Consider the following 19,357-nt stretch of genomic DNA (forward strand, 5'->3'; position numbering starts at 1 on the left):
GCTTTAAGCGTACCAACATCCGAATTTTTGGGATGCCATAAGAAGAGAGAGAGCCGGATATTGAAGGCCTATTGGAAGAAATAATGACTGAAAACTTTCCCTACCTGGTGAAAGAAATAGACTTACAAGTTCAGGAAGCGCACAGAACCCCAAACAAGAGGAATTCAAAGAGGACCACTCCAAGACACATCATAATTAAAATACCAAGGGCAAAAGACAAAGAGAGAATCTTGAAAGCAGCAAGAGAAAAACAGTTAGTTACCTACAAGGGAGTACCCATACGACTGTCAGCTGATTTCTCAACAGAAACTATGCAGGCCAGAAGGGAGTGGCAAGAAATATTCAAAGTGATGAACAGCAAGAACCTACAACCAAGATTACTCTACCCAGCAAAGCTATCATTCAGAATTTAAGGTCAGATAAAGAGCTTCACAGACAAGAAAAAGCTAAAGGAGTTCATCACTGCCAAACCAGTATTATATGAAATGCTGAAGGGTATTCTTTAAGAAGAGGAAGAAGAAGAAAAAGGTAAAGATAAAAATTATGATCAACAAAGTGACAACAAATACATATCTATCAACAAGTGAATCTAAAAATCAAATGAATAAAAAGTCTGATGAACAGAATAAACTGGTGAATATAATAGACTCAGGGGCATAGAAAGGGAGTGGACTGACAATTCTCAGGCAGAAGAGGGTGTGGGGGTGCAGGAAGAAACTGGACAAAAATCATACACCTATGGACGAGGACAGTTGGGGGGGCGTGTAAGGGTAGGGGGTGGGGTGGGAACCGGGTGGAGGGGAGCTATGGGGGGAAAAAAGAGGAACAACTGTAATAATCTGAACAATAAAGATTTATTATTAAAAAAAAAAGGATCCATAGCTGGGTTGAGGGTTTGATTCTGGTACAGGCACGTGTGGGAGGCAACCAAGTGATGTATCTCTCACACATTGATGTTTCTCTCTCTGTGTCTTTCTATCTTGTCCTTCCTCTATCCTTCCACTCTAAAAATCAATGGAAAAATATCTTCAGGTGAGGATTAACAAAAACAAAACAAAAAAAAAGAAGAAATCGAAGAAGATACAAACAAGTAGAAGCATACGCTATGTTCATGGATTGGAAGAATAGACATCATTAAAATATTCATGGTACCCAAGCGATCTATAGATTTAACGCAATTCCTATTAGAATACCAATGGCATATTTCACAGATCTAGAACAAATATTCCAAAATTTATATGGAACAACAACAACAACAAAATCCCAAATAGCCTCAGCAATCTTTAGAAAGAAGAATAAAGTTGGAGGGATCACAATACCAGACATCAATAATACTACAAATTCACTGTTCTCAAAACAGCCTGGTACTGGCACAAGAACATGCATATAGATCAATGGAACAGAACAGAGAGCCCAGAAATCAATCCAAGCCTTTATGGTCAATTAATATTTGACAAAGGAGATAAGAACATACAGTGGAGTAAAAACAGTCTCTTTAGTAAATGTGTTGGGAAAATTGGACAGCATTATGCAAAAAAATGCAACTAAACCACCAATTTACATCTTACACAAGAATAAACTCAAAATGGGTAAAAGACTTAAATGTAAGTTGTGAATATTTAAAAATCCTAGAAGAAAACATAGGCAGTAAAATCTAAGACATCTCTCACAGCAATATTTTGCCAATATGTCTCCAAGGAAAAGGGAAACACAGGAAAAATAAACAAATGGAACTACATCAGATTAAAAAGCTTCTGCATAGCCCTGACCAGTTTGGCTCAGGGTCCCAGGTTCGATTCTGCTCAAGGGCATATGCCTTGGTTGCAGGCACATCCCCAGTAGGGGGTGTGCAGGAGGCAGATGATTGATGTTCCTCTCCGATCGATGTTTCTAACTCTATCCCTCTCCCTTCCTCTCTGTAAAAAAAAAAAAAAAAAAAAAAAAATCAGTAAAATATATTTTAAAAATAAATAATAAACTGGCTACCGTTAAAAAAAAAAAAAAAAACAACAGACTTCTGCACAGCAAAAGAAACCATCCATAAAATTACTGTATGGGAGAATATATTTGCCAATGATTCATCAGACAAGGGGTTCATCTCCAATATATATAAAGAACTTATAAAACTCAACACCAGGAAGACAAATAACCCTATTTAAAAATGGGCAAAAGCCCAGTGTGGCTCAGTGCTTGAGTGCCAACTTATGTCCAGGAGGTTGTGCTTCGATTCCAGTCAGGACACATGCCCTGGTTTCAAGCTCCATCCAAAATAGGGGGCATGCAGGAGGGAGCCAATCAATGATTCTTTCTCATCATTGATGTTTCTCTCTCTCCCTTTCCCTTCACCCTCTGAAATCAACAAAAATGTATTTTTTTAAAGTAACATGATAAATAAATGCTTCTTTTACAAAGGTGGGTAACAGGCAACAATTAACAGATAACAGTAACAATGAGGGAATGTGTGGTCAGTGTCCTGGCACCTTTTGTTGTGCCCCGAGGGATCTGGAAAAAGGGAAGTTACAAGTTACCTTGACATTCCACAGGTTTGTTATCTTAGACAATAGCCTCAGTAAAGATGAAGTTGATCTTTGTCATGGAAGACACTGGCCGAGGACAGGACTACCCACTATAAACTGCTTTTAACCAAAGGTTTTCATTTCAGACCATCCTTTGTGGTTACTTTAGGTCTCCCGAGTGTGCAAGGCCATCACGCAGGCCTTTCCTGAGTTAGTCAGGTTAGCCTAGCCGGTGGCCCCTTTTCCTGCACACAAGTAACAGTAAACCCCTTTCCTCATTGGATCACTCAGTAAAGGGAACTCACTGACTCGCTGGCCTGTGCACTCAGTAAAGGGAGTTCACTGCCCGGTAGATCCGGCCCCAGCCTCATCGCTGTCACTGGGCTCCTCCAAGGTCTGCAGCCCCGCGGGGCCCCGGGCCCGGGGTTGGTATCCGGAGGGGCCCGTCGCTGCAGGAGCGGGAGCGGGTGCGGGAGCGGAAGCGGAAGCGCCCGGGGCGTAGCCATGGAGACGCGTGGGGCGGGGCCGCTGGAGGAGCGCCACCTTTGACCTGCCACCGGGCCACGTCAGAGGCCGGCGCGGACGCCAGGTCCAGGCGGCACCGGAGCGGCGGGCGGGGGACTGCGCGGTTGCGGGGGCCGCGGTGGGCGAGCCGCCATGGAGGTAACGCGGCCGGAGCCCTGCGCGGCGCCGTGGGTCGGGCCCCCGCCTTCTCGCCGAGCCGCCCCGCCCCGGGTGGACGCGGGATGGGCCCGGGCCGGGCTCAGCAGCCTCCCGCGGCGTCCCCGGCCCCAGACGCCGGCCCTTAGAACGCGCCGTGCGATCGCTGCCGTCAGCCCCGTGCCGACCCGCCCTCCCGGGTCTTTCTCCCGGTGAAGCTTCCTCCGCCCGATCCCACGGGCGGCTTTTGCCCCTCGGTTCCGCGTGCTGCCCCAGACTGGGAAGTCCGCTCTGACCACCTGGGTTTGCTTGCTTTGCAGGACCCTGTCCCGCACGGGGCGGCCGCACCAGCCACGCCCGGCGCCGGGAAGTCCAAGGTGAAGGAGGACTGCCCCGCGGGCTCCCCGGAGTGGGGGGCTGGTGAAGTGGGACCCTGGCCTGGGCGCGGGGGCGGGCACTCCACAGAAACAGCCTCTCTCCAAGGGCCTTCAGGGTTAATTTACAGCCCCCATCTGTTCCCTTTAAGTTTACGGGCACGAAAAGAGCTGACTGTTTATTTCCTGCGCCTGGGTAGCACCGCTGAGAGATTATGTAAATTTCAGACATAAACAAAGCAGTCTAATTTATGACGATTCATACAGTGTAGTGGAAAGAGCAGACATGGGTGGATAGGAGTCAGGGGACTCTATTCTGTAGGCTTCATGATGCGCAGCGAGAGTTCAGTTGTGTAATGTTCATGGCCCTGCACAGCCGTTTATCCTTAGGATCCTCACAGGAGCGGTGTATCACTCGCATGCTGTTTCAGGCACTTGCCTAAACACTCCCTCATTTCAGCTTAATGGTAACCACGAGATAACTACCACTGTTCCCCAGTTTTACAGATGAGCCCACAAGTTAAGTCATTTTCCCTGAGTTTTAGTTAAAGCCGTAATGCAGCATGATTCATCTTATTGCTGTAAGAATTATGCTTAAAGAAATCAAAACCTAGAAATAGAAAGTGTCTTAACCTCTGACAACAATATCTGTAAGACATGTGCTATTTTTACATTTCCTAGTGGTTGCTTACCTAATAATTGAAGTTGCATTTGCTCATTTTAAAAAATGTAGTATTTGGTTGACATACAGTAGGATTTTCATTTTTGGGGAGATGTGATGTTTCTTTTGCAATATAGTAGAAACATGAGTTATAACAAATTGGTAATGTCACTACATCTTTCAGCTGGAAATATTGCCCAAGGAAGATCTTATCAAGTTTGCCAAGAAACAGATGATGCTAATACAGAAAGCTAATTCAAGATGCACAGGTATTGGGTTGAAACTATTTATCTTAACCAAAATATTATTTAATCATAGTTAAAAATTAGTTTTTTAATAGTACATTTGTTTGTTTTGTTTACTAGTGAATCCAGTAAAATCTTAGTGTAGTGAAATCTGTTATTTAGCATTCTAACCATTTGCCTCTCATTTTTTTAACCTCACATCTCTAAACTACAGTTCGTTTGAATTATTAAAATAAAGGAAGATATTTAAAACAATTTGTTAAATTAAGCACCTTTTTAAAACTTAATTTAGATTGTATATTCTTCTGAGTCAAGCATGTTTCTAGAGTAGTCAGTTGAAATGTTAGAGACACAAGGTTGTGAGCCAAAGAAGTAAAACAAGCCTAAGTAAAGTAATAAAAAATTTCCACTTCTGAAATTTTGAATTATATTTATTTGCTGAAGTTGATTGAGTCCTTATTTAGTTTCCCTTTCTTTACATTCCAAAAGGATGAAGAAATTAGTATCCTTTTCAGTATGTGTGGGTTAGTGCTTAAATTTTCAGTGACTTAACAAATGTTAACTGCCCAGCCTAAAAAGCCAAATTTTATTTTCTGTTAGGAAAGGTCACATTGTGTTTTGGAAGGTTGATCAATTTGTGAGAGAGTAATTTATTTGGAAAGGTGTTCTAGGCCCCAGACCTAGATATGAGTGGATGAAATAGATTAACATGTATGTTTAATATGAGGTTAGTTGTTGCTTTAAGATTCTACAGTAAGAAGTTGTTTACAGCTGAAATAACATAATGCCTGGGATTTGCTTCAAAATTTGATGGAAAGTTGAAAGTAAATGCAGGTCAGAATGAAACAAGATTGGCTATGTAATAATTGCTAAATCAAGGTGATGGGCACATGATGATTAATCATACTAGTCTCTTTATATATTTGGAGTTTTTTATAATAAAAAGGAAAATAAAAGGTAATAATGGGTGAAGTTAATATTTTCTCAAATTATTTGTCGCTTCTTAAATGTATTCTAATTTATAGTGATTTTTTTTTTTAAAGAATGTACTTATTCCTTTAGCCAGTTATTTTTCATTGCTGAACTGGAATCTTTTTTTTTTTTAAATAATTGTTTAGAATTAGAGAAAGAAATTGAAGAACTCAAATCAAAACCTGTTGCTGGAGGAACTGATGAAGTTATTAAGGTGATGAAACATTTGTGAATATTGCTTTTATTTTGATTTATTTACTTAGAGGAAATGTCTAATGACCTTCATATTTCTGTGAGGGCCGTCAGCTTCCTGGACCGCTCTAGCTTTCTGCCCTGTTTCTCCACTTCCTCTCTGCCCTTAGATAAGTTTGTAATCACTCTGGCTGACTGTACAAAGAGAGGGTTAAATGATCTCTGGCTCCCTTCTGTTCTGAAATGAGTATTATTCCCTCTCCTTATCATCAAACACACTGTAACTGTGGTTGTTGCCTCAGTCTCAGCCCTGCTCTTCCCTCTCCCCCTCAGAAAGCCCAGGACATTGATAACGATTTGGGGGCTGATCATTTATATATACATTTAATCTACAGATAGATAGGTATCCCTGGACTTGACTACTAACCATATCTCTCAGGTGAATTTCTAGCTATTGGGGGGAAAAATCTTCACCCATTTCTCGAGTCCACTCTTCAACATGACTATCCTCTTCTCTGGACAACCAGGGGCAGCACTGTGTTCCAGGCCTTTAACGTTAGAGACTCCTCAGCTCTCCTGTCTCTAACTCTGTGTGTGTCAGTCACCAGAGAAGTTTTTTTTTTTTCTTCAAGCTAAGGCAGCAATTCACCCTCCTTCTCTCCCTGTCCATGGCTCTGTGTGAAGCGCTTCATGTCATATGTGACTTAATTTAATAACCCCCTAACTAGGCTCTCTTTCTCTTTTTACTGCTATATCCAATTACCAGATCACTGAATGTTACTTTTACCTTGTTATTCTGTTTAAGAACCTGAGTTGCTTATTACCTGCCATTAACACTAATAACTAAATACTTTTTCCTTCCCCCACTTGGCCTAACCTTTTGAAAGTTTCACTTCTCAAAGCTGTGCAATAATTTTTTTCTTGCTTTTCCATATTTGTAATTTGAGTTTTGCGATCTATTCTTTTATTATATGTTATCTTACACCCTTTTATTAGATGGCTCTAAATTTGTGAGCAGTGAACAATTGAAAGACTCCCAGAAAGTTACTACAGGAGGTCTTAAATCCCTATGCATATCATGCAATATAATTTTGTTGTTTATCCAGCTAAAATAGTATATAGTGAATGACATGCACAAATACCATTTGGATTTATAATGAACTGATTTATTTAAACACTAGAGACCCGGTGCATGAAAATTCATGCATTGGAGGGGGGCGTCCCTCAGCCCGGCCTGTCTCCTCTCACAGTCCGGGAGCCCTCAGGGGCGGGAGGCGACCCAGCGATCAGGGGAAGGCAATGCCCCATCACACCTCTGCTGCTGCCACTGCCGGCAGCATAAGCCTCAGCTGGCTCTGGTTACCTGAGCCTCGGGTGACCCTGAGCAGCTGGGCAGCCGCCATCCAAGGCTTGCCTGCGCCCCGGGCCGGCCCTGGGCGGTTGGGCAGCCAACATCCGAGGCTTCCCTGTGCCACGGACTGATCCTGGGTAGCTGGGGGGCTGAGGGGACTGGGGGACTCCAGAGGCAGGCGGGCCCGGCCTTGCCATGTGCCTGCTGCCCCAACGGGCTGAGGGGACTGGGCGCCGCCATATTTGAGGGCAGGGCAGTCAATTAGCATATTCCCTCCTTATTGACTGGGCGCAACCATCGTTGCGACAGTGTGAGGGTCAATTAGCATATTCCCTTTTTATTAGATAGGACTAGTGGCCTGGTGCACGAAATTTGTGCATGGGAGAGAGGGGTGTTCCTCAGCCCAGCCTGCACCCTCTCTAATCTGGGACCCCCTCGGGGGATGTTAGACTGCCGGTTTAGGCCCGATCCCTGGGATCGGGCCTAAACCGGCAGTCGGACATCCCTCTCGCAATCTGAGACTGCTGGCTCCTAACCACTCACCTGCCTGCCTGCCTGATTGCCCCTAACCACTCTGCCTGCCGGCCTACTCGCCCCCAAATACCGCCCCCCGCCAGCCTGATCACCCCAAACTTCCCCCCCTGCCAGCCTGCTTGCCCCACCTGCCCTCCTTGCTACCTGCTCACCCCCAACGGCCATTCCATCCTGGCCTGATCACCCACAACTGTCCTCCCCTCTTGGCCCCTAATCGCCTCTACCTCGGCCCTGCCACAATGGCTTTGTTGAGAAGAACGTCTGGAAGGTCTCCCAGTCTAATTAGCATATTACCCTTTTATTAGTATAGATAGAGGCCTGGTTCACGGTGGGGGCCGGCTGGTTTGCCCTGAAGGGTGTCCCAAATCAGGATGGGGGTTCCCTTGGGGGGCGAGGGGCCTGTGATGGTTTGCAGGCCGGCCATGCCCCCATTGGGGTGGGGGTCCCCACTGGGGATGGTGCCAGCTTGGGTGAGGAGCTGGGGCAGTTTTCAGGCTGGCCACGCCCCCCAGTGGGGACCCTCACCCCATGGGGGCATGGCCAGCCTGAGTAAAGGGCCGAAGGCCATTTTCAAGCTGGCCACATCCCCCAGTGGGGACCTTCACCCTGATGGTGGCATGGCCAGCCTGGGTGAGGGGCTGAGGGCCATTTGCAAGCCCCTCCCTCGGCAGCCGGCCCAGGCGACCCAGGCCTCCCACACACTCAGGCCGGCTCCATGGCCACTGCCCACAGGCCCCTCCTTCCACGGCCGGCGAGGGCGGGCGGGAAGCTTGGGTTGCCCCTGGCAATGAAGGAAGCCAGTTCTGGAACCAGACTGCCTGTCAGATCTTCAGATTCCTGCCTGCTCTGCCACTTACCAGCTGTGTGACCATGGCTAAGTTTCTTCATTCTCTGTGACTCAGTTCCTTCAACTGTAGACTAGAGATAATAATACCTATTTTTCATAGGGTTGTTTTGAGTATTATGAGTAAATAAATGTACAGCACTTAGAACTGGGTCTGTCACATAAGTACTCGATAATTATTCCTTATCATTATTACTTTACTAGAGGCCCGGTGCACGAAATTCGTGCACGGGGGAGGGGGATGCCTGTCCTTCAACCCAGCCTGCACCCTCTCCAATCTGGGACTGCTGGCTCCCAACTGCTCGCCTGCCTGCCTTCCTGATTGCCCCCTAACCACTCCCCTGCCAGCCTGATTGATGCCTAACTGCTCCCCTGCCAGTCTCTTTGACCCTAACTCCCTAACTGCCCTCCCCTGCAGGCCTGGTCCCCCCCAAATGCCCTCCCCTGCAGGCCTGGTCACCCCTAACTGCCCTCCCCTGCAGGCTTGATTGCCCCCAACTGCCCTCCCCTGCTGGCCATCTTGTGGCAGCCATCTTGTGTACACATGGGGGCAGCCATCTTGTGTGTTGGAGTGATGGTCAATTTGCATATTACTCTTTTATTAGATAGGATTTTTTAAAATATTTTTATTGATTTCAGAGAGGAAGGGAGAGGGAGAGAGATAGAAACATCAATGATGAGAGAGAACCATTGATCGGCTGTCTCCTGCACTCCCCCTACTGGGGATTGAGCCCGCAACCCAGGCATGTGCCCTTGACCGGAGTCTGGGACCCTTCAGTCCACCGGCCAATACTCTGTCCACCGAGCCAAACCAGCTAGGGCTCATTATCATTGTTACTATGTATTTGTGGGAATGTTTTATGCACATATATGAATGCACACCAGAAGGCTTTTGTATTTGACAAGAAAACCACAAGGATTCTCTTCTAATTTGTATCAGTTAACTCTTAGCTCTTAAAATACTTTTTATACAGTTGCATTTCAGGATACCTAAATATCTGCCCTTTATTTGTTCCTTATCATCAATCAATGTATTCTCCTGTTCTGTCAAAACTGTTCCTAGAGATGAGATTAGAAAATTTCTCTAAGTTAGCCAACATTACCTTTTAGGTTATCTACACTAATAAAAGAGAAATATGCAAATTGATCGTACCTCCACAACACCCACCAGCCAATCAGGAGTGAGTATTCAAATTAACCCAACAAAGATGGCGGGTCAATTTGCATACGCAGGCACGGGCAGGGCAGGATGCCTGCTATGAGAGGAAGGGCGGGGGGGGGCAGAGGGAGCTACAGGAGCGGAGCTCTGGCCGGAGCAGAGAAGACTGAAGGTGGAAGGTAGCAGCCAGAGCGAAGGTCTGGGTCCTGGGTGCCGGAGGAAAACCGGTGCCGGCAGCCAGGGGAAGGAAGGCCTATTGCATGAATCTTCGTGCAATGGGCCTCTAGTTAGTTTAATAATTAACCCTTGTTATCTTGACCACACAATTCCTAGGAAGTAAAGGTTTGGTAAAAGTTTAGCTGTCTTTTACAATGACTTCTGTTTTCCAAATGGTCAAATTAGTACTCTCCTTCTGCACTAATTTGATCTGGCTGTTTTTTAGTATTGCTGCACAGCTATCCTGGACTTGACCTCTTGCCATGATCCTGTGAATTTCTCCACCGCTTTCCTATGTTGGCCCTCCTGTTTGCTATGTCACATGTCTTCACCTTCTTGGTTAACCCTCTCATTTGGTATAGCATGTCCTTCTATAGCTTCCTAAGAATGGATGCATGGGAGGAAAATTTTTGTCATCTATGTATTAAAATGGACTTATTCTGCTCTCGTGTTTGAATAATAGCTATAACTTGATATAGAAGTCTAAACTTCCTACATATGTGTGTTTTTTTAAATAACAAAGTTTTTCTTTATTATCTATACTAATAATAGAGGACTATGCAAATTGGCTGGGATGCCATTACATAACGACCAATCAGGATGGGGGCAGGGTTGCGGCGGAGAGCTCTCAGCATGCCTCTGCTGGGGGTCCGAAGGGTGCTGAGAGGAAGGGAGAGCAGATAGGCAGTTAGGGGGATCAGGCCAGGATGGGAGCGCAGATAGACAGGGTGATCAGGCCAAGAGGGGAGAGCAGTTAGAGGGATCAGGCCAGCAGGGGAAAGCAGTTAGGGCCATCAGGCCGGCAGGGGAGCAGTTAGGGCCATCAGGCAGGCAGGCAGGTGAGCGGTTAGGAGCCAGTGGTTCCAGATTGGAGAGGGTGCAGGCCAGGCTGAGGGACCCCCTCTCCCATGCATGAATTTTGTGCACCAGGCCTCTAGTTTCATATAAGTCCAGAGATAGGCAATTCAAGGATGATGGATGATGAATGTTTACTTAGGATTTTAACATTAAGGATTAACTTTATATTTGTGGTGAAATGGGTCTGTGCTTTACCTGTCTGTGAATTCCTTGGATATCGGTATCAAGTTATGCCAGTTTTATAGAATAACTTGGGAATTCTTCTTGTTTTTCATTTTGTTTGAACAAGTTCATATATAATTAGAATAATCTGTTCTTTTAAAAATTTGATAGAACTCACTAGTAAAGCTATCTATTTCTCCTGTTTTCTTTGGTGGACAATTTTAAATAACTGGTTAGATTTTTAAGTAGATAGAGTAGTGTTAATTATACTTTTTAATTATTTTCCTTGAGTTAATAAAGCTATATTTTTCTAGGAATTTTTATTCATTTAATTCCACTTTTCAATTTATTGCCAAATAATTGTTCATATTACATACTGTGTTTAATCTCTGATTTATATGTAGATCTTTCCCCCCTTTTTTTATATATTGTTTGTTGCTTCAGTCTTCCTTTGATCAGTCTTACTAGCGGTTATCTGCTTTGTTAGCTGACTCTTGAATTGTTGATCTATTTTTTATTTTATTAACTTCCACACCTATTTAATTTCTGTAGAGAATAACCCTGTCTCTGCCCTTGCCAGTTTGGCTCAGTGGATGGAGTGAAGGGTCCCGGGTTCGATTCGGTCAGGGGCACATGCCTGGATTGTGGGCTCAGTCCCCAGTGGGGGGCGTGCAGGAGGCGGCTAATCGATGATTCTCTCTCATCATTGATGTTTCTATCTCTCCCTCCCTCTTCCTTCCTCTCTGAAATCAATTTAAAAAAGAAAGAAAGAAAAGAAATATATCTTTAAAATAAAATAACCCTGTCTCTGAGGGAGACAGGACATGGGTGAATTTCTTGCCTATTATTCTAACCACTCCCTATTCATACTATCACCCAATCCCCAATTTTTAAATGCCATATACATTGTACTTTCAACAATATCTATTGCCTCCAGTTCCTGAGCATTTAATTCTCTAGAGTATTTCTAGTTTCTCATAAGTGTTTCTCTGTGAAGGCCCTTAGGTTCTAGCTTTCTTCCTCTCTCTAATTCAGTTCCTCCTCTTCCACTTTCAGTTTTCCAAAAATATGTTGAAATTTCTCATATCCTCATGTCCTTTCTCCTTTTCTCTTTGTTCTTATGTGTGTTCCTTTTAAAATCTTTCATTCTTATTTTAGTGTGGTTTGGAAAAGGTGAGGAGATAATTTATGCATGTGATCAATCCATTATATTTAACTTTGGGGAAACAAATCCTGTTTCAAACAGGCATTGTCTGAACATCTGGATGCTGTTCTTCTGGAAAAAGCAGAGACTGAGCAACAGTGTTTTTCTCTGAAGAAGGAAAATATTAAAATGAAGCAACAGGTTGAGGTAAGGCAATATTTTAATTTTTTTATTAACTTATATAGTGTGGTAATGAATTTTAGACTTAAGATCTTAAAAAGCATCTGATCTGACTTTAAAAGTTTACAAACAAGAAAACAAATTGATATTTAAAAAGAAAAATAACTGAAATCACTCAACTACAAGAGATAGAGGTTACAACATTTCTTTGTTGTATTGTTTAAGCTTCCTTCTTGCTAATGTCATTCTTTTTTTTTTTTTTTCTCTCTGTTGATTTCCGAGAAGGGAGAGGGAGAGAGAGATAGAAACATCAGTGATGAGAGAGAATCATTGATCGGCTGCCTCCTACTGGGGATCGAGCCCGCAACCCAGGCATGTGCTCTTGACCGGAATTGAACCTGTGACCCTTCAGTCTGCAGGCCGATGCTCTATCCACTGAAGCAAACCAGCTAGGGCTAATGTCATTCTTTAATAAAAATGCGGTAAAAAAGTATCTTATGAAAAAGTATGTAGGTTTATCCTCACACATATTCTCAATACTATTATATGTTCAGTTCTATGATATGCCTGTTGGGTCTGGGCAAATTTTTCCAAAAAGTCTTTTATTAACCTAATCAGGAGATAGTCATTAAAGCCTTTTGATGTAATACAACTTACATAATTTGTCCTTTTAAAAGAAAATTAAATTAATAAATTTCCTAGTTATTACTCTGAATGGCATTAGCACTGTTGATATATATTGTCATACTTAACCCTTTGCACTCGCTTGCTTTTTCCTCGATTCCTTTATTCTACTCGGGATTTAATTTTTTAAATACCCCAGATTTTACAAAGCACGGCAGTAGAATAAAAAACTGGAGTTTCTTTTCATACAAACTTATTTATTTGGATTTTTTTATATTTCAAATTATTGATACATTCAATATAATTCGACATACGAGCTGCTACCAATGCTAACCGTGTCGAGTCACATGCGACATCCGAGTGCAAAAGGTTAAGGTAGTCAGACCCTAAGTAGAATTCTTGGAATATCAGTGTCCTATTTCTCTAAGTACTTTTCTGTTCAATTCCTGTTCTCTCTAGTTAGCCTGTGACTAATACTTTTCTTGAGGACAGGGGTTTCTTTTGTCTTAATTAAATAATTCTTTTTAATTTTTAGGTCTTGATTTTTTTAAGAGAGAGAGAGAAAAAAATAAATACTGATTTGTGATTTCACTTATTTATGCATTTATTGATTGTTTCCTTTATGTGCCCTGACCTGTGATTAAACCCACAACTTTGTCATACTGGGACGACACTCTAGCCAACTGAGCTATCTGCCTGGGGCTAATAAAATAATTTTTATGTGCTTATTTTTATAATAGGATTCTGAAAATAAGATGGAAGATATCCAGAAGGAGTTTGAACAGTCACAAAGGAACTGTATGAAGCAAATGGAAAATTTGAAAAATGAATTAATGGCAGTACATTGTAAGCATAGTGAAGATAAAGCTAGATTGTTAATGGAATTGGAAGAAGCAAAACAAAAACAATTAGAGTTTTCAGAACAACTTAAATTTCAGAGTGACTCTGAAGATAATGTTAAAAATCTGCAAGAAGAGATTCAGGAAATTAGGGCAGCCTTTGAGGAGCAAATTTTACATCTGAAAAATCAATTAGAAGCTGCCACAAATGAAAAGGTGCAAGAAATTACTCATCTTCAAAAAGTCATTGAGGCTAATTCTCAGCATTACCAAAAAGATATTAATAGTTTGCAAGAAAAACTTACACAGTTGAAAGCTACACACCAAGAAGAGGTGAAAGAATTGATGTGCCAAATTGCAGCATCTGCTAAAGAACAAGAAGCAGAAGCCAATAATTTTAACCAGCTAAAGGAGAACGTAGTCAAACAATGTGAGGCAAGTGAGAAGGACATTCAGGAGAAATATGAATGTGAATTAGAAAACTTAGGGAAAGCCTCAAATGCAAACCAAGAAAATCAGATGTCTTCTTTGCTCTTAAAAGATACTTTTGTAGAACAAATAGTAAATGAAAAAGTCAAACACTTAGAAGGTACTTTAAAAGAACTAGAGTCTCAACATAATATCTTAAAAGATGAGGTAATTTATATGAATAATCTTAAATTAAAACTTGAAATTGATGCCCAACACATAAAAGATGAATTTTTTCATGAGCGGGAAGATTTAGAATTTAAAATCAATGAATTATTACTAGTTAAAGAAGAACAGGGCTGTGTAATCGAAAAATTAAAATCTGAGCTAGAAGATTCAAATAAACAATTTAGCCACATTACAGAACAGCATAACAAAGAAATACAGAGTCTTCAGAAGCAACATCAAAAAGAAATATCAGAACTACATGAGTCATTTTTGTCAGATTCAGAAAAAGAAAAATTAACATTAATGTTTGAAATACAGTGTCTTAAGGAGCAGTGTGAAAACCTACAGCAAGAAAAGCAAGAAGCAGTATTAAATTATGAGAGTTTGCGAGAGATTATGGAAATTTTACAAGCAGAACTAGGGGAATCTGCTGGAAAAATAAGTCAAGAATTTGAATCAATGAAGCAACAACAAGCATCTGATGTTAATGAACTTCAGCAGAAGCTCAGAACTGCTTTCAATGAAAAAGATGCTCTTCTTGAAACTGTGAATCATCTCCAAATAGAAAATAAAAAGTTATTGTCACAAAAAGAACTTGTACCAGAACTTGAGAAAGCCATAAGAAATCTTCAAGAAAAGAATGATGCATATTTAGTTAGTCTTAGTCAGAGAGATTCCATGATACAAGAATTTGAAGCAAAGATAAGTTCTCTTACAGAAGAAAAAGATAACTTCACAAGTAAAATTAAAAGTTCTCATGAAGAGATGGGTAATCTCCATATAAAATGTGAAAGGGAAGAAAGATTAATTCTAGAACTTAGGGAAAAAGTGCAGCAAACTACCCAATACAACAGTGAACTAGAACAAAAGGTAAATGAATTGACAGGAGAACTAGAAGAAACTTTAAAAGAAAAAGACCAAAGTAACCAAGAACTAGAAAAGCTTATGGTTCAATTGAAAACTCTCTCTGAAAACCAGGAAGCACTGTCATCTGAAGTGAAGTCTCTTTATGAGGAAAATAGTAAGCTAAGTTCAGAAAAGAATCATTTGAGTAGAGATTTGGAAGCTTTCTTTTCTCAAAAGGAAGAATATTTTATTCTTAAGGAACACATTTCTGAATTAGAAAAGAAACTTCAGTTAACAGTTCAAGAGCGAGATAATTTAAATAAACTGTTTGAAAATGAGCAAGTCCTGAAGTTATATGTTAAAACTCAGTTGTATGGTTTTCTTAAACAAATGGAGCTGGAAGTAGAAGAAAACGAAGAGCAAGATGTTGCAAATGTCCTACAAGCTGTAGGTGAATCCTTAGCTAAAACAAATGAGGAAAAACACAACTTGCTCTTTCAATATGATAAAAAGGTAGTAGAGTTAGAAAAAAATATTAAGTGCCTTCAGGAGGAGAATATAGTTCAATGTGAGGAACTTAAGTCTTTACTGAGAGACTATGAACAAGAGAAAGTTCTCTTAAAGAAAGAGTTAGAAGAAACTAGGTCAGAAAAAGAGGCCCTGCAGTCGAATCTTGTAGAAATGAAAAATGCTAATGAAAAAACAAGGCTTGAAAATCCGAATCTTTCAATTCAAGTTGAAGAAATGTCTCAAAAATTGTGTAGCAACATTGAAATCCATAATGAAAAAGAAAAATCTTTTATAAAGGAACTTGAAAACCTAAGGCTAGCACTAAAACAAAAAGAATCTGAATTGCAAGATCTGAAAGCAGAATTGATATTATTAAAGGTATTTTCATTTAAATTTTATCGATTTAAATAAATGCTTAGTTCTAATTGTAAGCTCTAGAAAATATATAAACTTTTTTAAACTTCAAAGTCAGAATTTAAATTTTTGGCATTTAAGCTCAAACGGGAAATTTCTGAAAAATACATTCCTTTTCCTGATGACTTTTTGGTTTTAGATCATTTTAGAATTATGATGTTGCATAAGATTAAGTGATATTGTGTAATTGTATAATTTAGTCAACAGCAAAACTGCACTAAGAATGAAAAAATTTGAATTTCATTCTTGTGTGATGTACATATTACCTTTCTTAAGGTCAATATTACCTGGTCTCTCAAGGGAAGAAAAAGACTGTTCACCAAATTCTTTTTGTATGGATACTGTAATAATGATTTTCATATATTTAACATGATGGCCTGTTCATCATTAGGAATAAAATGATTCTGTTTTTGTGTTCCCTATAAAATCTAGGATTCCTTTGAGAAATCACCTTCTGTGGAAAATGATCAACCTCCCTTTGTAAAAGAACTAGAAGAAAAAATAGGTAAGTACAGTTTTGCATATGTTGCCACAATTATACAGATTCTCCTTAGTGTTAAAGTAGGTTGGGAAATATAGAAGCCAATTAATAAGTCTTTAAATCATAATAAGCAGCTGTCTCTTCCTAATATCCCATTTCTTGTCCCTCTGCCATCTGTTCGCCTTCCCTTTCAAAACTGTCACTTTTTGTTTAATCCAAGTAAAGGACTGATATGATTTCATTTATAAATGGTTCCATGATAGTTTTGGATTTTTAAATTATTTAACAAACTATTTGAATGCCCAGTTACCTAGGCACTAGTAATAGAAAGGTGATTAAGATATAGGTCATGTCTTCAAAAAGCTCACTGCCACAAGGGGCTGTTAATTAGTTTGAAGTGTGCACAAGATACAGTGTTGGCAGTACAAAAAGTAACTGCCTGTCTTAACCCTTTGCACTCACTTGCTTTTTTTCTCGATTCCTTTATTCTACTCGGGATTTAATTTTTTAAATACCCCAGATTTTACAAAGCGCGGCAGTAGAATAAAAAACTGGAGTTTCTTTTCATACAAACTTATTTATTTGGATTTTTTTATATTTCAAATTATTGATACATTCAAAGAGTATAAAAAGAGCTGCTACCGATGCTAACCGTGTCGAGTCACACTCGACATCCGAGTGCAAAAGGTTAAGTTAGGGAAAATCATCACAGTATAGACTACTTTTCTTGTGTCTTGAAGAATGAAAAATTTTTCACAAAAGGAAGGTATGCTAGCAAGAGGAAACAGCAAGAGCTTGTATGTTAACATATATACTATCCAGGAGCATACTAGAAGTTCCGGCAGAGGCAGGAGTCTGAACATAGAAGCACTGGTGCCACCTGCAGAGGAGTTGGGACTTTATTTCTCGTAGTAACATTATGGGATAGCTCTTTTAAAGACAAAGAAACAGCACTAGCTCAGCAGATAGAGCATTGGCCTGGGGACTGAAGGGTCCCGGGTTTGATTCCAGTCAAGGGCACATGCCTGGGTTGCGGGCTCGACCCCCAGTAGGATGCGTGCAGGAGGCAGCCTCTCCCTTCCTCTCTGACATCAATAAAAATATATTTAAAAATATATAAATAAATAAAGACAAAGAAACAAATACTTAGTGTTATGTAATGTGCCCATAATTCCTCATTTTAGTGCTTACTTAGATTGGCAGAGAGAATGGGAGAGGGTAGCTGGAAGAGATTAGAATGACTCTCAGTTTTCTATAATGGATGATTGGGGAAAGTCAGGTTAGGGTGATCATGAGCTCAGTTTTAAATAAATTAAGTGTAAAGACCAATGCAAGTGGAGATGCCAAATAGACTGCTAACTATGCAAATCCAGAATTGAGAAAGAGCTAAATCAGAGATCAAAATTTATAATCAACATAGTAGTTGGCATTAAAAGCCATGAGATTGAGATCACTAAGCAAATGAGTGTAGAAAAGGGATGAGGACCAGAGATAGTTCTCTATCATTTAAAAATCAGAAAGATAGAAACAGCAAAGAAGTTGAGAAGGAAAGAGGGGAGACCCAGAGCGTAAAATGTCTTGGAAACTAAGGCAAATGAAGTTCAAATGTTTCAAGAGGGAAAAATATTTAACCATGTGAATGCTATGATAGGCCAAGTAACATTAGTACTAAACACTAACCATTGGATTAAGCAACCTAGATGTCATTGGTAACTTGGTAGTAATAGTTCCCATGATATGCCAAAGCCAGATCCTGATTGAAGTGAGTTAAAGAAACGATTGGAGGAAGAGAAATTTGAGAGCATATATATAAACAACTCTTACAAGTTCTGCTATAAAAGAAAGAAGAGATGGGATAATATCCACAGGGGAAATGTGGTTTGCCTTTTTGTGTGTGTATGATTCATCTATCCTATCATGACCTCACTGCAACCCTCTTTAACTGCATTCACTATTTATTCCTGAGCTTAATCTCTCGATATTTTTCTTGTTTGCTTATAAATTGGAGAAACACTAATAGAGGAGGAGGTATGTTGCACAATAAAGGAGAAGAATTGTTACACTGGTGCCTGAGTAGGTGAGAAGATATAGGATGAAATGCAGAATTGAAACAATTGTCCTGTGCTTCACACACACAGATGGTTCATCTGTAGCAGCCAGATGTATTTGAACAGTGCATTTGAAGACAGGTGCAAGTACATTAATAAGCAGGGACAGAACTGAAGTTAAGCAGTAATACCATCAAGAAGTAAAATATGCTTTGGCCAGTGTGGCTCAGTTGGTTGAGTGTTGTCCTATGAACAGGAGGTTATGGTTCGATTCCCGGTCAAGATACATGCCCAGGTTGCAGACTCAATCCCCAGTAGGGGGCGTGCAGGAGGCAGCAGATCAGTGATTCTCTCTCATCATTGATGTTTCTATCTCTCCCTCTCTTCCTCTCTAAAATCAATAAAATAAAATAAAATAAATTAAATAAAAGTTTAAAAAGAAATTAAGGGGAGAGGTCAAGACTGGATACATAGAACACATTACAGGTTTAGTCGTAAGAATAAGACCCACCAACCAAGAGGAGTATGCCTAGGAAGCATGACTATATAACTTCATCTGGTTATATAACTTAATAACTATATAACTTCTCTTCTACTTGATTCTTGTTTGAAAATTATAACCTAAAATCTTGGTATATGGGTGTTTCCAGGAAATCTTTTAAGGTTAAAGATGACCTAACAACCTCTCCAATTCCTAGACAGTTATGAAATGCCTAAAAAACAAAAGTAGGCTATTATGGAGGATTGAAGAAAATGTAAATTTTTTACATTGTTTCCCTCACTTAGATAATGAATAATTAAGCTTTCACTTAAAAAAATAGGTATTAATATTTTTTCTATGGCTAAAGTAAGTAAATTTGAATGTTTTTCCTTTTGAGTTCATATATAAGC

At 40.5% G+C, this 19,357-nt stretch overlaps 1 protein-coding gene across 1 annotated transcript in view; it reads left to right on the forward strand.

Annotated features, from left to right (window-relative positions):
- Positions 1–3,087: 3,087 nt before the first annotated feature.
- The window catches only part of GCC2 (GRIP and coiled-coil domain containing 2), a 91,737-nt gene continuing 75,467 nt past the window's right edge, over positions 3,088–19,357 (forward strand). The window contains exons 1-7 of the mRNA XM_079776941.1: positions 3,088–3,179; positions 3,497–3,553; positions 4,396–4,480; positions 5,575–5,642; positions 11,991–12,095; positions 13,433–15,901; positions 16,370–16,442. Coding sequence (XP_079633067.1) covers positions 3,174–3,179; positions 3,497–3,553; positions 4,396–4,480; positions 5,575–5,642; positions 11,991–12,095; positions 13,433–15,901; positions 16,370–16,442 — 2,863 coding nt within the window. The 5' untranslated portion in view covers positions 3,088–3,173. The remainder of the gene's footprint in view (positions 3,180–3,496; positions 3,554–4,395; positions 4,481–5,574; positions 5,643–11,990; positions 12,096–13,432; positions 15,902–16,369; positions 16,443–19,357) is intronic.

The sequence above is a fragment of the Cnephaeus nilssonii genome (assembly GCF_951640355.1).
Source record: "Cnephaeus nilssonii genome assembly, chromosome: 7".
NCBI classification, from domain to species: domain Eukaryota; kingdom Metazoa; phylum Chordata; class Mammalia; order Chiroptera; family Vespertilionidae; genus Cnephaeus; species Cnephaeus nilssonii.